At 33.8% G+C, this 21,004-nt stretch overlaps 1 protein-coding gene across 1 annotated transcript in view; it reads left to right on the top strand.

Moving 5' to 3' along the window:
• Positions 1–20,726, top strand: part of LOC145288219 (uncharacterized) — a 78,655-nt gene extending 57,929 nt beyond the window's left edge. The window contains exon 2 of the mRNA XM_080136262.1: positions 20,213–20,726. Within this exon, the coding sequence (XP_079992388.1) occupies positions 20,213–20,726 (514 nt within the window). The remainder of the gene's footprint in view (positions 1–20,212) is intronic.
• The last annotated feature ends 278 nt before the right edge of the window (positions 20,727–21,004 follow it).

Raw genomic sequence — 21,004 nt, 5'->3', positions numbered from 1 at the left:
TTTTCTCTTCTCAATCACTCTCTCCCCATTGTAAATTTTTTTTCAATTTGTAGTGGAATGGGGACAAAAATTGATGGTCACGTTCACTGCCGCCAAGACTAAACTTGTTTCCTTCAATAATTACAAGAAACCTTCTCTGCCACCAATAGCAATGGCAAAAGACTTTTTATTTGAAAACATCTTTCAAACTCCTTGGCCTTAAGTTCACAGGAAACGTTGGTTGGAACAATTATATTGAAAGCATTGCCAGGGCCGCTGCGGAAAAGGTAGGTTCTCTCTACCGTGCTAGAAAACTACTAACACCTGAAAGTATCCTGTACCTCTATATGGCCACCAATCGTCCATGTATGGAGTATTGCTGTCATATTTGGGCTGGTGCGTCTGCTACTAGTGTCTCACTTCTAGACAAGGTTCAAAGGAGAGTCGCCAATCTGATAGGCCCTGAACTGGCATCTAAACTTCAGCCTCTGTCTCATCGACGCAATGTAGCATCCCTCTGCCTGTTCTACAAGTATTTTAATGGTGAATTCTCTGACGAACTGCAAGCACTTCTGCCCCAACGACGTAAACACCCTCGACAATCCTGACAAGCAGCTAAATCCCACCACCACAAAGTAGAGATCACATGATGTAAAAGATCTTTCTACTCCAGTAGTAGTTTCCCCAGAACTGCTAGACTTTGGAATTCTGCTTCCCTGACTGACTGTACCGACCTGCAGAAGTTTAAGTCTAACGTGAACCGACATCTTGCTGCCCAAATACCTACATAGTACCCCAGTAGTTGTTGCCCCTGATAGTACCCTTAACCAAACTGTTTAGAGTGAAAATGTAATATATATATATATATATATATATATATATATATATATATATATATAATATGTAAAATTTTGTTGAAAATTCAAAGACTCACATTTTCTTTTTATAACCTTCGTTTATTTCCTGGATTTTTCCATTACAACTGTTTCGTTAGTGGGTAGGCAATTTTACGATTTATGTGTCCATAAAAATATCCTGTCCCCACCAACTTCTTCAGATGTTTATCCCTTAGATTTTTACAACAAAAGGTATATTTTTTACATGCTGAACATCTTATACGTTTAAAAAGATTTCCATATCCATGCCTCCTCACTTCCTCCATCTTTTGGTGCTATGTGAAGATAGTTTTCCGTTTTAACTCGTAGTTTCGTATTTTTATTGTTCATTTATTTTTTATTTATTAATTATTTATTTTGGTTTTAATTTCCCCTTTTTTCTATTTGTTTAATTTTCAATTATCATATAATTTCTACATTTATGTGTGTTTATTTTAATATTCCATTTTTGCTTGTTGTTTCAATCTGTATCATTACTCGATCCTTGTGTTTAAAGGGAGACCACTCTCATGGAATAATTTTATATATCTAGGATTACCTCTCTTGCATCTTTTATTTTTCCTTATATTATACGTTCCATTTTTACTATTTTTGTCCTAATCTGCTCTAGTGTGTGAAATTAAATTCAGTTTCTGTGCAAACATCCGTGGATTACATCTCGTCGTTTGTTTAATAATTTTTCTTTTGATATTAATATATGGTAATATTCTAATATACATAGGTTGCATCTTTTCGATTTGCTAGGTTTATATTTTTCCCCTTATCAATTATTGACCATCTTAATTTATATTCAGTTTTATTTTCCTTTAATTCCTTAATCCATACTGCTAAAGTGGTTGAGTTTTTCTTTGTTTTTTTTCGGTTGTTTTCGTAATTACTATTGGTTCTATTTCTATTTTCGTTGTAGCAATTGTAATTGTCACCATTGTTATGATCCTTTCTATTTTTGTTTTCATTTTTATCCACATTGTTGTTGTATTCGCTATTTGTGATGTTATTTTCTTTCTCAGTTTCATTTTTAAACGATGCTTGGTGATTGCGATATCTGTCCTTAAAGTAAGTTCCGGTGCTCCTCGAATCATGCTTTGAAGAAGAAAGGGAGAAAAATACTTTGGCAGAATTGAAATTCTTTCTTTTTTCGATGTCGGCCCGGGACAAAAATATTAACATATATCTTTTAGTTAACCGGTGTTGCCCGGAATAAGATCTTAACATCTATCTTTCAATTACCAGATATTGCCCGGGATAAAATACTAACGTTAAATAAAAGCGTCACATCGACCCTAATGGTCTGATGCTGCCTTTCTTTGGTGTTACATTCGCCCCCACATGGGGTGGCGATTCTCAATATGAGGACGACGCCCCTTGTCCTCAACAACCAAAGAAGTTCTCCCAACTAATACTACTGCGTCTTAACTAAAAGTTAATGGTCACTGACGATTTCACGCTGCCTCTCTTTGGTGTTACACTTTAGTTTCATTATTTGTTATAACTTCGCATTTGTATACTACGATTCTACTGCTTGTCGGGTTTGTCGGGAATATTTACGTAGAGGGGGCACAAATGCTTGCAGTTCATCAGAACATACACTGTTAAAGTACTTGTAGAACAGGCAGAGGGATGCTACATTGCGTAGATAGGACAGAGGCTGAAGCTTGGATGATAGTTCATGACCTATTATGTTGGCTACTCTCTTTTGAACCTTGTCTAGGAGTGAGAGACTAGTAACAGATGCACGGGCAATACTTCATACATGAGGTAATGGTGGCCTTTTAGATGTATAGGATACTTTCAGGCGTTAGTATCTTTTTAGCACGGTAGAGAGAACCTACCTTTTTCACAGCGGGCCTGGCAATACTCTCAATGTAATTGTTCCAACTCATGTTTCCTGTGAACGTTAGGCCGAGGAGTTTAAAAGATGTTTTAAGATAAAGAGTCTTTGGCCATTGCTATTGGTGGCAGAGAAGGTTTCTTGTAATTATTGAAGGAAACAAGTTTAGTCTTGGCAGCATTGAATGTGACCATCCATTTTTGTCCCCATTCCACTACTGATTGGAAGTCATTCTCTAGTGTTTCTGCCATTTCTTTAGATATGTGTTCATTTCTTTTCCTGTCGTGTCTGTTATAGAGCGTGGTGTCATCAGCATATATACCCATCTCAGAGACAATTTTGTCAGGGAGGTCATTTATGAATATTAGGAATAATAGAGGTCCAAGGATAGACCCCTGAGGCACTCCTGCATTTATATCATATTGTTTAGATGTACGGCCATCGAGGACAACCTGGATTTTTCTCTTATCTAAGAAGGATTTAATTATGTTAAGTATTCTTCCAGTGATACTGTATGATCTGATTTTCCTGAAAAGACCTTCGTGCCATACCCTGTCAAAAGCCTTAGATATATCTAGAGCTACCGTTCTATCACCTCTGCTTTGTCCAGTGAAGAGTATATACGCTCAGGGATTACAGTTAGAATGTCTGCTGTGGAACAGGCTTGCCTAAATCCATATTGTTGGGCGGTCAGAAGTTTAGCATAAGTAAGGTGATGGACTAGAGCTTGGTTAATTATGGACTCAAATATTTTGGCAAAAAGTGGGAGGAGCCTAATGGGGCGGTAATTTGCTGGGTATGTTCTTTCGCCAGAAATCTTGATAACTGGCACCACAGAAGCAGTTTTCCAGCAGCCCGGAAAGCAAGATTTATTAAGGCATTTGTTGTAAAGTTTGGAGAGGATTGGAGCTACTTTGGCGGAGCACATTTTTAATAGCACAGCCGGGATGAGATCAGGTCCACATGCTTTTGCAGTGTCAAGCTTTTTTATAATGGCATGCACCTGAGAAGGGGTGATTTTCAGATCGTCAAGTATGGCGTCTGTCCACAAAGGAAAGTCTGGGAGAGATTGGTTAGCAGGGTCTAGTGTGGAGTTGGGAGCAAACCGACTGGCAAGCATGTTAGCCTTCTTGGTTGCTGAGCAAAGAACTTCATGATTGTTGGATTGTGGGGGAATTGGCGATTGCCCATTATTCACTATACTGTTGTAGATTTTTCAGAATCACAGGTTTCTAATTTCTGAGCTTCACAGCTATTTCTTTCTTACATTTACTTCTGGTTTTCATATACTTCTGTCCGTGTGAGTTTCCTTAACAAATTTAATTTGTTCTTTATATTCTGATCCAGCTAAGGCTTGGTTATAATATTCTTTGTTTTTGTTGAATAATTCTTCATTTTGTGATATTTTGGCTATTCTTTTTGAGATGCTAGGTATAAACCCAACATATTAGAATCTTATCATATACTAATATCAAAAGAAAAATTATTAAACAAACGACGAGATGTAATCCACGGATGTTTGCACAGAAACAGAATTTAATTTCACACACTAGAGCAGATTAGGAAAAAAATAGTGAAAACGAAACGTATAATATAAGGAAAGATGAAAGATGCAAGGGAGGTAATCCTAGATATATAAAATTATTCCATGAGAGTGGCCTCCCTTTAAACACAAGGATCGAGTAATAATATAAATTGAAACAACAAGCAAAAAAGGACTATTAAATTAAACACGTATAAATGTAGAAATAAAATTATATACAATTATATGATAATTGAAAAAAAAACAAATAGAAAAAAGGGGAAATTAAAACCAAAATAAATAATTAATAAATAAAAAATAAAAATACGAAACTACGAGTTAAAACGAAAAACTATCTTCACATAGCACCAAAAGATGGAGGAAGTGAGGAGGCATGGATATGGAAATCTTTTTAAACGTAAAATCCAGGAAATAAACTAAAGTTATAAAAAAGAATACGTGAGTCTTTGAATTTTCAACAAAATTTTACATTATATATGCTCTGCGACTATTAAATAGATACATTGAGCTATAGTCAAAATTAACCGTGACTGGTTTTAGAATAACAATCTAGACTGGTTAAAAACTGTATACATTGAAAGTAATGATATTTCAAAAACAAACTTTAATATATATATATATATATATATATATATATATTCATTCAATAAAATAAAAAGCTATAGCAAACATCTAAATGACTACTTTAAATACAGTTCCTGATTTCAAAAAAAGAAAAAAACAAAAGGTAATTATATATCTATATATTTTTAAATCAAATTTATTATGTAAATTAAAAAAAAATAAAAATATATATATATTTTTTCTACTCATTTCTATCTCTAACCTATACCAATTTTCTTATTAATTTTCTTATAAATTTTAAATCCAAACCTTTTACTTCAATTTTTCAGATTCATCTGCCTTACTTTTAATGCTAGGTTTATTTTTGGTGTCTTTTCAATTCAATAGAAATCCTCCTAAATTTGCTGATGAGGAGACCGTGCTTACCAAAAAAACTATGTATAATTGTTCTACGTGACTTCATGTATACCACAAATAAAAAGCACGGATTTCCGAAACGATCGTACAGATAATTGACTTTGTTGTTGTTGTTCCTTCTTATGAAACTGATTTTTAATTTAATTAAATTTTGATTTTTAAATTTTAAAATTTTTTTAAATTTTTAAATTATAAATCACATTATTTAATATATATATATATATATATATATATATATATATATATATATATATATATATATATATATATATATATATATAAGGTATGGACAAAATGAATGCCGATGCTCAAAATGTATACACATTTTGACCCCTCCCTTTACTTAAAAAAATCACCAAAAATCAGGAAATTAACCAATTTTAATCAAATTTCAGTATTTATCAACTCACTTGTACAAACAAGGTGTTTTCTTTATTTAATTCAATATCTTAGAATTTAATTTACTAATTATCTCTGAAATAGACTCAGAAACCTAATATTTATCTTTTAAAGGATTTTTTACAAAGAATTTATTTAACTTCCAAATTTAGTTGAATTGAGTAGCTCGCCGTGAAAATATTTTCATAACCTTTTTTTTTTCACGTGTACAAATACTTTTTTTCTTTTTGGAAATTAAGTTTAGTTTTTAATCTTTCAAATACAATCAAAAAAGTAGTCGGAAACCTACAAAAAATTTATGATAAATCGACTTTCAATCAGTCCACCTATTTTTGTCCGCCCATTTTTGCCCGTACCTAATATATATATATATATATATATATATATATATATATATATATATATATATATATATAACTGGAACTTTGTCTGTGTGTCTGTGAGTTCGTTCCCTATTGACGCGAAAACCGCTAGGTGTCTGTGATTGTTCTTAGATCAGTTTTATACTGAAATCTCTTCGATATTCTCAATAATCGATCATCGAAATAATCTGATGGAAGAAGGAACAGGCGATTTTGAAAAAGTAAACACCTTACTCAGCCTAATACAACAAATGGATTAGAGAAATTTTATTACCAAACAAAGCGAAAGGCTCAATATATAAAATCAACTAGGTTCTTTGATATGACAGGACGCATTCGAAATGGTTCTGTTTAGTTGTTCAGTTGAAGCATGATATTTGAATTTTTTATTTTAAACTTTTATTTAAGCCATTATATATATCAAAAATAAGTTTATAGAATGAACAGTAGGTTCTCTACGGTGCAATGTTGACTACAATGCATTGAAGACTAAATGACTGGGGGAGGCATATGGAGTTAAATTCTGATTGTCACAACTGCTGAATTTCAAAAATGCAATCTGGACATAAGGACACGTTACAAGAAGAATATGCAATAAAATTCTGATTAAAATTGGAAAAATGCCACAGAAACGTATGGAATGCTTCAGACTGCTTTTGGACCATCTTGTGTAAATCAAGCATCAGTGATTTTTAAGTGACATAGAGATGGAAGGAAGGAAGGGAGGCTGTGAGGGATGATAAGAGGTGTGGGAGGAGTAAGATAGTCAGAACCAGAGTTTCATGGATAAGGACAATCGTGTGTCCATAGAGACAATAAATGCACAGTTTGATGTCAGTGTGGAACAATATACACAATTATTAGTGAGGAACTGAAGATGCGACAGATTTGCAGGGAGTTTGTCCTAAGGGTGCCAAGATAAGATGAGAAAGAAAGACATTATCATGGCATCAAGACAGTTCCTCACCCTCCCTGTTGTCCACACCTTGCTCCCTGTGACTTTTGCTTATTCCCTAAACTCAAGGAAACCTTAGAAGCTGTCATGGAAAGAGGCTGTGATGAGGGTCAGTGACACGTTCACACAAAAGAACTTCTATGGAACATTCAAGTTGTTGGAAAGTTACGCAACTCACACACACACACACACACACACACACACACACACACACACACACACACGCACACACACACGCACACACGCACACACACACGCACACACACACACATTGACCAACTAATTATCAATTAATGACGATGAACTTTTCATTGTGTAAGGCATCGTAAAACAAAGTGGGTATCATGTGTTCGTCTAGTCTTTACAAGTTTACATGGAAGCGAGGCTGCTAGGATTAATGTATAAGCTTAGAAGTATTTTGAGATCGTTTTCCACCATTAAACAAGATTGATATTACATGTATAAAATATAAAATTTAGAAACGAATCATCTTTGTTTATTTTTGGAGCTGTTATAAAACGAGAGAGTTATAAAATTCGAATTGGTTTCAAGAAATTTTTATGACATCAAATTTTCAATTTTTTTTTGTCGACTTCAATTATCGCTTATTGCGTTTAAGGTTCATAACTGAAATATTTTAAAACTTGAGAAACAGAAGTCATTTTTAATAGATTTTCTCCTTGAAAAAATATTTATGTACATATATATATACTAGCTAGCCGCTCGACCTTGCCTGATCGTAAAATATGCTTAAATATTATATTTTAATTCATGCAGATTTCGTATTTATTAGAATAGAGCCAATTCTCTATTGATCATTATCCAATATATAATAATAGTTTCAAATTTAAAAAAGAATGACTAGTGTACCATCAGATAGAATGGAAACTAAAACATAGTAGTCACCACCATCTATATTATGCATAGAAAACCTTGCGAAACAACATTGTAAAAGATATAAAAGTGCATTTGCACATGCTTAGAACTAACACATGCGCAAATTTCTACCCAAATCGAATTTTTTCCACGGATCTAAATCCCTTATATATAAAATTTCAAGTCCGTAGACCAAAAATTGACAGAGGTGTTCGGTAAAGACCTTTCCTACACACACAGTCAAGATATTAAAGAATATATACATATATATATATATATATATATATATATATATATATATATATATATATATATATATATATGGGCTCAAAAAAATTTAACGTTATTTCGCAGGTCAATAATTTTGGCAATTTTCGTCGAAATTACCTCAAATTTTCACAACTTATAGAGAAACAGTTCAAGATTGTATGTTTAATGTTTGACATTTATCTCTTCAGGCTGAGAAATGTAGTTCACTTCAAAAGAAAAGTCCTTTTGTATGTGAGAATATGTTCGAACAGAGTCACCCAAGATCCTGCAGTTGGCTTTTTTTACAAACTTTGCGAAAAATGCACCAACTAGTAAATAAATTTGCACTTGTCACTAAACATTTAAAGAAAAAGGCTGCTTATGCGGGGCTAAAGGATTTGGACGAAAAAGAAAATCGAGAAAGTTCGTGAAACATTCCTGGAAGGTCCCCGGAATCTGTAAAAAGAGCAAGTGCGAAAATCCAGATGCCTCGAACAACAGTTTTGCGGGTTCTGAGGTACACGATTGTAAATGATATTCAACATAAAGTTTATGCAGTTTCATTAAGATACACTGAGTAGTTTCCGAGATATTGCCATTTAAAATGGCGTCAAATTTTTTGGGACACCTATGATGGCGTTTCTTTTGGTTGTTGTTCAATTCGTGCGGAATCCATTTATCAAGTTTTTTTGTCTTTCCAATCTCTATCAAGTGGTTGGAAATTGTCGTATACGTTACGTCTAATTCAGAAGCAAGTTTTCAAACAGTTGTGCGTGGATTGGCTCTGTTGTCAACATCCGATGACCGACCACTATGCACATCAGCGTCAAGTCTCTTGTCGCTGCCACAAAATTTCTTAAATTAAATTTCTCCATTGTGCTATGCGTTCAGTAGTAGTGGTTGCTGGGCCAAACGCTTCGTGTATATCGTAAATTGTTTCAGCAGCTTTTCAGTCTAGCTTGAATTGAAATGAGAAAATTGTTTTTTTCCATCTTTGATTTAACAATCAGAAAAGAAGACATAATTGTTTTAAAACGATTGCAATTTAAACGATTAGATAAAACGAAAAACGTTCTTTAAGATGATATATAAAGTAAAGGTATTATAACGAAAACTCTTTTGAAAATACATCATTTGGAATCAAAATTAAAAATTCCGCAAGAACCTTCTTGTCCACCTAATAAATATACACGATGTTCAAAAAATCTCTGAAGAGTTAAAAATCTTTGTCATTTTATCATTAATGATTATTTTTTTCTCTATTGCAAATATTTTGCAGATAATATCTTTGAAATGAATTATAGATAAGTATAGCATTGAACAACGTATGCAAGTTATGAAATTGTTTTACAAAAATCAGGGGTCAATTGTTTTGACAGAAAAAGCTTATCGACGACATTTTCATGTAAGAGAAAGTCCAAGTCACAATACAATTCGAAACATTGTGCACCGACTTGAAGACCAAGAAGCTGTACTTGATGTTGTGCAAGCTAGCAAACCTCGAAGCGTCATCACAAATGAAAATAGGGAAAGAGTGCAAAAGAGCGTGGAACAGCATTCTGAAACATCGATTCGACAACGTTCCACACATTTTGGGATATGTCGAAATTCACTACACAATATTCTGCACAGTTTAAAACTCTTTCCTTATAATGTACAATTTGTTCAACACTTGAAGCTTGAGAATTTTCAAACTAGGGTTCAATATGCAGTTCAAATGCAAAAACTTGTCCGAAATGACCCCAATTTTCTGAAAATGTTAATTATGTCAGATGAAACCCATTTTCATTTGAATGGATTCGTTAACAAACAAAATTACAGATTTTGGGGCTCTGAAAATCCAAGAGCAATTCATCAAAAGAAGTTGCATCCCATAAAGTGCAATGTATGGTGTGCAGTAACGGAGGAGAAGATGATTGGACCTTATTTTTTGAAGATCAAGATGAAAATGCTGTCACTGATACTGGAGAGAGATACCAGACCATGATTAGAAAATTCTTGCGCCCACAAATTCAAAATAGACACGGATTATAGTTCCAACAAGATGGGGCAACAGCACAAAAGGCGAGAGACACCATGAAGCTTCCCAGGCAATGCTTTGGTGACAACATTATCTCTTGCTATAGCAATGCTTTGGTGACAACATTATCTCTTGCTATAGCAATGCTTTGGTGACAACATTATCTCTTGCTATAGCAATGCTTTGGTGACAACATTATCTCTTGCTATAGCAATGTCAATGGCTCCATGTCCCCCCAGACTTGACTAGTCTCAACCTTTCCTTGTGGGGATATCTTAAAGAAAGAGTCTATGCTAACGGACACTAAACCCTGCAAGAATTGAAGGAAAATATCACAAACTAAACAAGGGAGTTGAATCACAATCCAGACATTCTGCAATCTGTCATAAATAATATTTTGGAAAGAGCATAAATATACGAAACTGAAAATGGGCAACATTTAAAATACATTATTTTTCATAAATAAATATTGTTAGAATTTTGTATTTTTTTGGAAAACGTTTCACAGTGTCTTAGTCAGATTGTGTTAAAATTACAGAAAGATATCCTCAAAAATAAAGAATCTATTTAAGTTCAAAACCCTCCAGTAATCTTTTAACACCCTGCATATATATATATACATATATATATATATATATATATATATATATATATATATATATATATATATATATATATATATAATTCAACACATGCATATTTACATGAATTTAATAATAGTATAATCTTTTTTGGCATAGAGAAGCAAATATCTGTAGATTGGGTATTTATATAGAGATATAGCAATGCTTTGGTGACAACATTATCTCTTGCTATAGCAATGTCAATGGCTCCATGTCCCCCCAGACTTGACTAGTCTCAACCTTTCCTTGTGGGGATATCTTAAAGAAAGAGTCTATGCTAACGGACACTAAACCCTGCAAGAATTGAAGGAAAATATCACAAACTAAACAAGAGAGTTGAATCACAATCCAGACATTCTGCAATCTGTCATAAATAATATTTTGGAAAGAGCATAAATATACGAAACTGAAAATGGGCAACATTTAAAATACATTATTTTTCATAAATAAATATTGTTAGAATTTTGTATTTTTTTGGAAAACGTTTCACAGTGTCTTAGTTAGATTGTGTTAAAATTACAGAAAGATATCCTCAAAAATAAAGAATCTATTTAAGTTCAAAACCCTCCAGTAATCTTTTAACACCCTGCATATATATATATACATATATATATATATATATATATATATATATATATATATATATATATATATATATATATATATATATATATATATAATTCAACACATGCATATTTACATGAATTTAATAATAGTATAATCTTTTTTGGCATAGAGAAGCAAATATCTGTAGATTGGGTATTTATATAGAGATATAGCAATGCTTTGGTGACAACATTATCTCTTGCTATAGCAATGTCAATGGCTCCATGTCCCCCCAGACTTGACTAGTCTCAACCTTTCCTTGTGGGGATATCTTAAAGAAAGAGTCTATGCTAACGGACACTAAACCCTGCAAGAATTGAAGGAAAATATCACAAACTAAACAAGAGAGTTGAATCACAATCCAGACATTCTGCAATCTGTCATAAATAATATTTTGGAAAGAGCATAAATATACGAAACTGAAAATGGGCAACATTTAAAATACATTATTTTTCATAAATAAATATTGTTAGAATTTTGTATTTTTTTGGAAAACGTTTCACAGTGTCTTAGTCAGATTGTGTTAAAATTACAGAAAGATATCCTCAAAAATAAAGAATCTATTTAAGTTCAAAATCCTCCAGTAATCTTTTAACACCCTGCATATATATATATACACATATATATATATATATATATATATATATATATATATATATATATATATCTATATATATATATATATATAATTCAACACATGCATATTTACATGAATTTAATAATAGTATAATCTTTTTTGGCATAGAGAAGCAAATATCTGTAGATTGGGTATTTATATAGAGATATTTACGTATGAGCAAAACATCAAACAGAAACACGTTGTATGAATCTATACATGAATAACTGTTTGGACATCTATAATCAATGAGGTGTTGCGTAATTTTATGACTTTCAACATTATGAAATTGAAAGTTGTATTCTACAAAACTGCATATAAAGATAATGAACATTTGAAAGCATGAAAAGTATGAGATGTCGGTTGTAAGTGGTAGAAGGGCAAGAGCAAAGAGTGGGGGGTGTTTTGATGTTAATCTGTTTTAGGTAACGCCATTTCGGAGAATATATTTGAGTTGATCCGTGAAAATGTTCATGCGTCCATTTAATCGATATGAATATCATTTGAATATGTTATTTTTATTTTCAAAGTTAATTTATGCCTTCAATTTGAAATTTACTGCATGCAAAACTTTTTGAAAATCATTTATATTAGAAGTGGTCAACAGGATTTCCTGCTAATCGATTTTAGATATTCAAAGCCGTGAGAGAAGCGCACAAAAGAGCATGGCTTCATCTCTCTCAGTCTCTCTCTCTCTCATATATATAGATACTAGCAGGTTGCCTGCAGTTACCGGAGAAACTTTACTTTCAATTTGCTTTTCCCCATACATGACGTCATCCATGAGATTATCTACTGACGTATTATGTATATGCCATGACGTCATTGTGAACAAACAAACAAACAGACAGGAATACATATATATATATATATATATATATATATATATATATATATATATATATATATTTGGTAAAATTGGTAATTAGTAAAAACCTGAAGAGAGTGCTCAATACTATTGCAGAGCAAATATGTGTTTTATCTGTTTGGTTACATATGTTTCAGATGTTGGACCATGTCTACGATCCAACAGCCTCTTATGGTCTAACGAAGCTGTTGGATCGTAAACATGGTCCAACATCTAAAACATATGTAACCAAGCAGGTAAAACGGTAATAAAAAATAAAACACACACATATATATATATATATATGTATATATATATATGTATATATATACATATATATATGTATATATATATATGTATATATATATATATATATATATATATATATATATATATATATATATATATATATACCCTGTTGTAAGTAGAGATTAGAGGATTCCAATAAATTTCCGATTCCGATATAATTACCGATTCTGTTTAAAATTCTGATATAATTACAAATTCCAATTCTGATTCGTTTAAATTTCTAAAAATAGAGTTGTCTTTGGGGGATGAGTTACAGCAAAAACCATGAAATATGTACTATTAATGTTATAAACGTATGAATATAGGTATGGAGATGATCTATAGGGTTTAATTTTAAAATCATTAAATATTGATCATTTCATCATTAATACAAGCCGTAGAAAATTAAGTTTAGAATTGTTTTTGGCATTGGAATATAGACACAATTTTTCTCTTCCTGATACCGATTCTGATACCCACTAATTCCGATTTTTTTCGATACCTGATTCCATTCTAATTAATCGTCCAAACATTAATATATATATATATATATATATATATATATATATATATATATATATATATATATATATATATATATATATATATATATATATATATTTAAAAGAGTGTAGCCATCAACAATTGTGGGTTTTTTTTAAAGGTTTTCATCATATTTTTATTTTAAAATATTTTTATAACGCGTTTCGAGCTTAGGGTGTGCTCTCTTCAGATATTTTCGTAAAAAGTTTTTCTTTAAAATGGGAGTTTGTGGATATGTCTCCGCTGATATTAAATATGTTTTTCATAGTGGTGCGATGCGTGTGTTCAGTGTTTAGACGTTCTGTCTCCAACCGTAAGTGTTTTACTGTGACCGGTCAAAGTTAGTTTCAAAGAGTGTTTTTTAGTCCATATGGTGAAGGTTTTTATGGCTTCTTTAGGGTTCTTTTTTAAAGACTTTCTTTCCCCATGTATAGCATACACTCACACACAATCCCATACGCATACATATATATTCATGTACATGTACACATGCACACGCACACAGGCACACACACATACACACACGTACATACATAGAAATATATGTAGGAGCATACATATATACACATATACATACCCACCTACACACTCACACACGCACTCGCATACATCCACCGCTAACAATTATTTTTATTTTTTATTTTTTATTTTATATACATATATATATATATTATATATATATATATATATATATATATATACATATATATATATATTTTTTTTTTCCTAATAAAACACGCATGTATATATGCGCTTAATCATTCAGACATATGTACACGCACCCCCACACACACACAAGTAAGATGGAGAATAATAGGTAGAAGATATATATACACACACATACACGCACATACACACATATATGTACACACATATATGTATGTGCACATACACTCACAAACATCCACATACTATGTAGGCACATACACATACGCACACACATGCACACACACAGACATATGCAGGGGCTCACACATACGCGTATATCCATATTCACACGAACACATTTACCCACTCATACATGTGCATACATATGTATATATACATACATACACACATACATACGGATGTGTATACACTCATCCACCCATATATATATATATATATGGGCACATGCATTCACAATCCCACACACATATACATATTCATACATCCCACCTTATGTATATATTGGTTGGAGTTTCCTTTCCAATCCATGCACATATGCATACATGGATTCGGTCACCCAAACATAAGTGCACGTATATATACAAACAAGATGTAGCATAGATAACAGATGATATATAATTATACACACACGCATACACAATCATATGTGTACACCCACGCACATACACATATACACACGCACACACGCGCGCACACACACATACATACGTTTAATTTCTAGTTGTTTGTTTAGTTAAGAGAAATGGTACTGTACTGGGTATGGGCGCGCGCACCCGCGAAAGTGTGCGTGTGCCTTATTGTGCTTTTTTGTTGTTTCGTGTGTGAGGGTGCACACCTACCCAAGCATGCATGCGTGTAAGTGTATTTTGTGTTTTGCCTATTTATGTGTATAATTATGGAGAGACGTTTAAGGCGGGGTTAAACTTTGTTATGAAATTTTTTTCTTGAGTTAGCAGGTAGAAGTAGTTGTCAGTTTGGAAGATGGGCATTATCTCGAATCTGCCTCCACTGCATGCGTGTATATGTTGTGATACATGTAGGTGTCTATTTTCCGCGATTTTGATGTTGGATCGGTGTAGGGCTACTCTATTACTAAGGTTTTTTGTAGCGCCTATGTAGGATTTATCGCATGCTGGACATTTTATTACATAGATTACGTTTTTTGAGGTGCAATCTAGGTTTTTTTTAATTCTGAATGTTTGTATGGGGTTCGCAAATGTGTATGTGTTTCCCTCTAATATTATGTTGCAGACTCCACATCGTTGTTTGTTGCATTTTGTGACTCCTTTTGTTGCGTCTTGATTGAGTTTGGATGAGGTAAGAATGCGTTTTAGGTTTTTGGGTTGGCGTTTGCTTTTTATTATTTTTGTTGTTTTAAGGAAATTGTTTAGTTTGCTGTTTTGGTTAAGTAGGACGAGGTTTTTCGTTATCTCTGTGAAAAGTTCAGGGTTGTTTGTGTTGTGTGTGGAGACGTATGTTAGGATTTGTTCTTTGTTTCGTTCTTTAGGGGTTCTCAAATCTTCTACTGGTATATTTGTCGCAAGTTGGATCCCTTTGTCTATAAGTTGTGATGGGTATTTTCTTTTTCTTAAATTTATTCGTAGTTCCTTGAGTCGGATTTTTCGAAGGTTATTGTCCGTGATTATGGTGCAGATTCTACGTGCTAGGGTGTAGGGAATTGATTTTATGCAGCTTTTAGGGTGGTGACTTTTAAAGTGTAGGTATTGTTGGGTGTCTGTAGGTTTGCGGTAAATGTCTGTGATAATGTTATTGTCTTTAATCTTTACCAGTATGTCTAGGAAAGGTAATTCTGTAGAGCTTTGTTCTATGGTGAATTTAATTTTTGGGTGTAGGTTCTGGAGTATGGTGTGTAAGTCTGTGATGTCCCCCCATGTGGGTTTCCATAGGATGAAGCAGTCATCTAAGTACCTTTTCCATGATTCTACACACAGTATTTTAGTGCTGTGGCCAAATTTTTGTTCTATTTTTTTATATAGGGTTTCTTCTAGGTAGGCTAATGTAAGGGTTGCGTAAGTCGGTGCCATTTTCGTTCCCATTGCTGTACCTAGTGTTTGGATGTAGTTGGTATTGTTGAATTCGAAGGAATTATTATTTAGAATTATGTCTATACTATCGATAATGAATTGCTTTGTGAATCTGGGATGTAGTGTTTGTGCGTGTCTGTTGATCCAAAATAGTATTGCTTCTTTTCCTAATTCATGGGGTATATTACTATATAAACTACTAACGTCAAATGTAACTAATAGTGTCCCGTTTTCTACTGTATGTGGTAAGGTAGTGAGAAAATGGATGTCGTCCCTTATGTAGCTCTTAACTTGATCTGTGAAAGGTTGTAATAAGATGTCTATTAAGTTGCTAAGTCTGCTTGTCGGACAGGCTGGTCCTGCTACAATGGGTCTAAATGTAAGGTCGCTAGGGTTTGGAGCGCTAATATATTCTGAGTTTTGTGTATCGATGGCAAGTTTTATTGTGCCAGATTTGTGTATTTTAGGCAGTCCGTAGAAGTGGTTGGTCTTTGTAACGAAATTTGTGAGGATGTCCTTTTCTTTCTTTTTTAATATTTTGTTGTGTGTTGTACAAAGTTTTGTGATTTTTGAGATGGTGGTGTTATCTATGTTGGTACTAATGGGTTTATAGTAGTGTTTGTCATCCAGTAATTCTGTAATTTTTGTTTCATAATACGTTCTGTCCATGATTACTACGGCACTGCCTTTGTCTGCTTCTTTTATTATTATGTCATTATTATTACGGATATTTTCGAGTGCTTGTTTTTGCTTATGTGTGAGGTTGCTTGTGGTTTTGTGTTTTTTTTTGGAGGTTAAGGTTCCAGAGATTTTCGAAGTAGCTGTTTAGTTCTTTTGTGTTGTTCTGTTTATTAGGGAAATATGTTGATTTGTTTTTTACTAAAGAATCATCTTTGTCCCCTTTGTTATCTAGTGTTTCTATTAGTCTAAATTTCCGTTCGAATTCTTTAAGGTCCTTTTTTAGTTCTGCTATATTGCTTTTAGGGGTGGGGCAGAATTTGAGGCCCAGCTTCAGTATTTCCATTTCGTTCTTTGATAAGGAGTATGTGGATAAATTGATGATTTTGGGTCTAATTTTTTCTAACCTGGAATTGTTGTTCCCTGGGGGCTTCCTAAAAAAAAATTTCATAACAAAGTTTAACCCCGCCTTAAACGTCTCTCCATAATTATACACATAAATAGGCAAAACACAAAATACACTTACACGCATGCATGCTTGGGTAGGTGTGCACCCTCACACACGAAACAACAAAAAAGCACAATAAGGCACACGCACACTTTCGCGGGTGCGCGCGCCCATACCCAGTACAGTACCATTTCTCTTAACTAAACAAACAACTAGAAATTAAACGTATGTATGTGTGTGTGCGCGCGTGTGTGCGTGTGTATATGTGTATGTGCGTGGGTGTACACATATGATTGTGTATGCGTGTGTGTATAATTATATATCATCTGTTATCTATGCTACATCTTGTTTGTATATATACGTGCACTTATGTTTGGGTGACCGAATCCATGTATGCATATGTGCATGGATTGGAAAGGAAACTCCAACCAATATATACATAAGGTGGGATGTATGAATATGTATATGTGTGTGGGATTGTGAATGCATGTGCCCATATATATATATATATGGGTGGATGAGTGTATACACATCCGTATGTATGTGTGTATGTATGTATATATACATATGTATGCACATGTATGAGTGGGTAAATGTGTTCGTGTGAATATGGATATACGCGTATGTGTGAGCCCCTGCATATGTCTGTGTGTGTGCATGTGTGTGCGTATGTGTATGTGCCTACATAGTATGTGGATGTTTGTGAGTGTATGTGCACATACATATATGTGTGTACATATATGTGTGTATGTGCGTGTATGTGTGTGTATATATATCTTCTACCTATTATTCTCCATCTTACTTGTGTGTGTGTGTGGGTGCGTGTACATATGTCTGAATGATTAAGCGCATATATACATGCGTGTTTTATTAGGAAAAAAAAAAAATATATATATATATATATATATATATGTATATATATATATATATATATAAAATATATATATATGTATATAAAATAAAAAATAAAAAAATAAAAATAATTGTTAGCGGTGGATGTATGCGAGTGCGTGTGTGAGTGTGTAGGTGGGTATGTATATGTGTATATATGTATGCTCCTACATATATTTCTATGTATGTACGTGTGTGTATGTGTGTGTGCCTGTGTTCGTGTGCATGTGTACATGTACATGAATATATATGTATGCGTATGGGATTGTGTGTGAGTGTATGCTATACATGGGGAAAGAAAGTCTTTAAAAAAGAACCCTAAAGAAGCCATAAAAACCTTCACCATATGGACTAAAAAACACTCTTTGAAACTAACTTTGACCGGTCACAGTAAAACACTTACGGTTGGAGACAGAACGTCTAAACACTGAACACACTCATCGCACCACTATGAAAAACATATTTAATATCAGCGGAGACATATCCACAAACTCCCATTTTAAAGAAAAACTTTTTACGAAAATATCTGAAGAGAGCACACCCTAAGCTCGAAACGCGTTATAAAAATATTTTAAAATAAAAATATGATGAAAACCTTTAAAAAAAACTCACAATTGTTGATGGCTACACTCTTTTAAATATACATTTTTTCTCTCGTTGGAACTACACAACCATCACTTTAAATATATATATATATAACTTGCAGAACACATAAGGAATAATTGAAATATTAAAAATATCTACAAAAAAGTAAATTATATATATCTATATATAAATTTCCCTTGTGTGTGTGTGTGTGTGTGTGTGTGTGTGTGTGTGTGTATGTGTGTGTGTGACGCGGTTTATCTCAGCCTAGAGGCAACCCACCCAGGCAAGTTAGGTACTGAAATGAAGCTTATGACCCAGCGGATGTTTTAGTTATATTTATATTCATGTTTGGTGTATGGAAATGCAAAAAAAAAAAATGCAAAAAAATGTAAAATAATGCAAAAAATTCACATTTTTAGTGCGTTCTCAATCCCTGTATTTATATATCTATATACCTATATATCTATATATCTGTGTCTTACAGAATTTTCTGTGTATGTATATAGTAGGCCTATATTTCTATAGATTTGTGTCTAAGTCTATATATCTTTCTGTGGTCTATATATCTATATGCTTATAATGTCCTGTGTATCTATTTATCTATGTGTGTCTATATAACTTTCTGTGTGTCTATATGCCAATATATCTATATATATGTGTCGATGCGTCTATATATTTGTGTATCTATATAACTATATATCTATCTATCTTGGCTATATATCTATATATCTGTGTCTATGTCTATACACCTTTCTGTGTATCTATATATCTATATGCCTATAATGTCCTATGTATCTATCTATCTCTGTGTGTCTATGTGTGTGTCTATATGCCTACGTATGTCTGTCTATCTGTCCATGTCTAATATTCATTTTCTCCAACATCATTTTATTCTATAGTATTATTGTTCCAGCGATCACTATGCCTAAAAGATGGAAAAGTGTTTTGGGTCAGAAAACGAATCAAGCTGTGAAATCTCAAGAGAGAAAACAGCAAATGTCTCCAGAGCCAAAAAAAAAAGAAGGCTTGAGAGAAATCGGCAGGCCACAGGCTGATGCGAGGCGATAGGAAGCACCACACACCAGGGATAAAAGACTGCAAGAGGATCGGGAGGTCACTGCTAATGCGAGGCAAGGGGAGTCACCACGCACCAGTCATTCCGAGAGGTTCCAGAGCTCATATTACAGCAGCATCGATGACGAAGAGCCCCCTCTGGCGATTCTTTACTGTCTTTGAACTCAAAGAAAACATGAGCATTGGCCAAGATCCTTCTCTTCAGGACTTCGACAGATGGAAATGGAGACTTACTAATTGCAGAAAAGCCTGACATCATTCATATTCCATCAGAAAATCTCTTTGTGATACAAGCTGAAGCTGGAAAGGGATTTATTGCTATCAAGGAATCCTTGAGACAGTTTGTTGAAAAAGTTTTCCCCAACATCACGGCAAACCTCAAAGCCCCAGAGCAGTATTGGATCTCTTGGGTAGCACAGATGGTAATACTGGCACCCAGGAACAACTCTGTTGACAAGATCAATGCCATCATTTCACAAGAACTGTTGCCGGGGGAAGCCATCATACTGCCAAGTGCTGACAGCACAAGCGAATCCAGAGATTCGACCAGGTTTCCCATTGAGTTCCTCAACAAACTCACCCCTGTTGGTCTCTCTCCGCATCATCTCTACCTGAAGAAAGGTATGGTACTCATGCTCCTGAGGAACCTGTCTCCCAGGCAAGGGCTCTGCAATGGCATGAGACTGGTCCTCAGTAGAACCACCAACATCCTGCTCTAATGCAAAATCGCCTCAGGAGACCATGTGGGGAAGGAGGTACTGATACCAAGAATACAAATGAATCATCAAGATGAACAATTTGTCATGTGGAATCGTCGCCAATTCCCGGTGAGGCCTGCCTCTGCCATGACAATCAATAAAAGTCAAGGCTAGACGCTCAGCAAGGTGGGTGTATGGCTGGAAGAACTGACTTTCACCGATGGTCAACTGTATGTAGCGGCATCGCGGGTAAGAAACCCAGATGATCTGATCTTCGATCTGAAAAAAAGTAACTGTAA

The sequence above is a fragment of the Euprymna scolopes genome, chromosome 11 (assembly GCF_053919585.1).
Source record: "Euprymna scolopes isolate OS-2025 chromosome 11, ASM5391958v1, whole genome shotgun sequence".
Lineage (NCBI taxonomy): Eukaryota > Metazoa > Mollusca > Cephalopoda > Sepiida > Sepiolidae > Euprymna > Euprymna scolopes.
The sequence above is the reverse complement of the archived record's forward strand: the minus strand, read 5'-3'. Positions and strand labels throughout refer to the sequence as shown.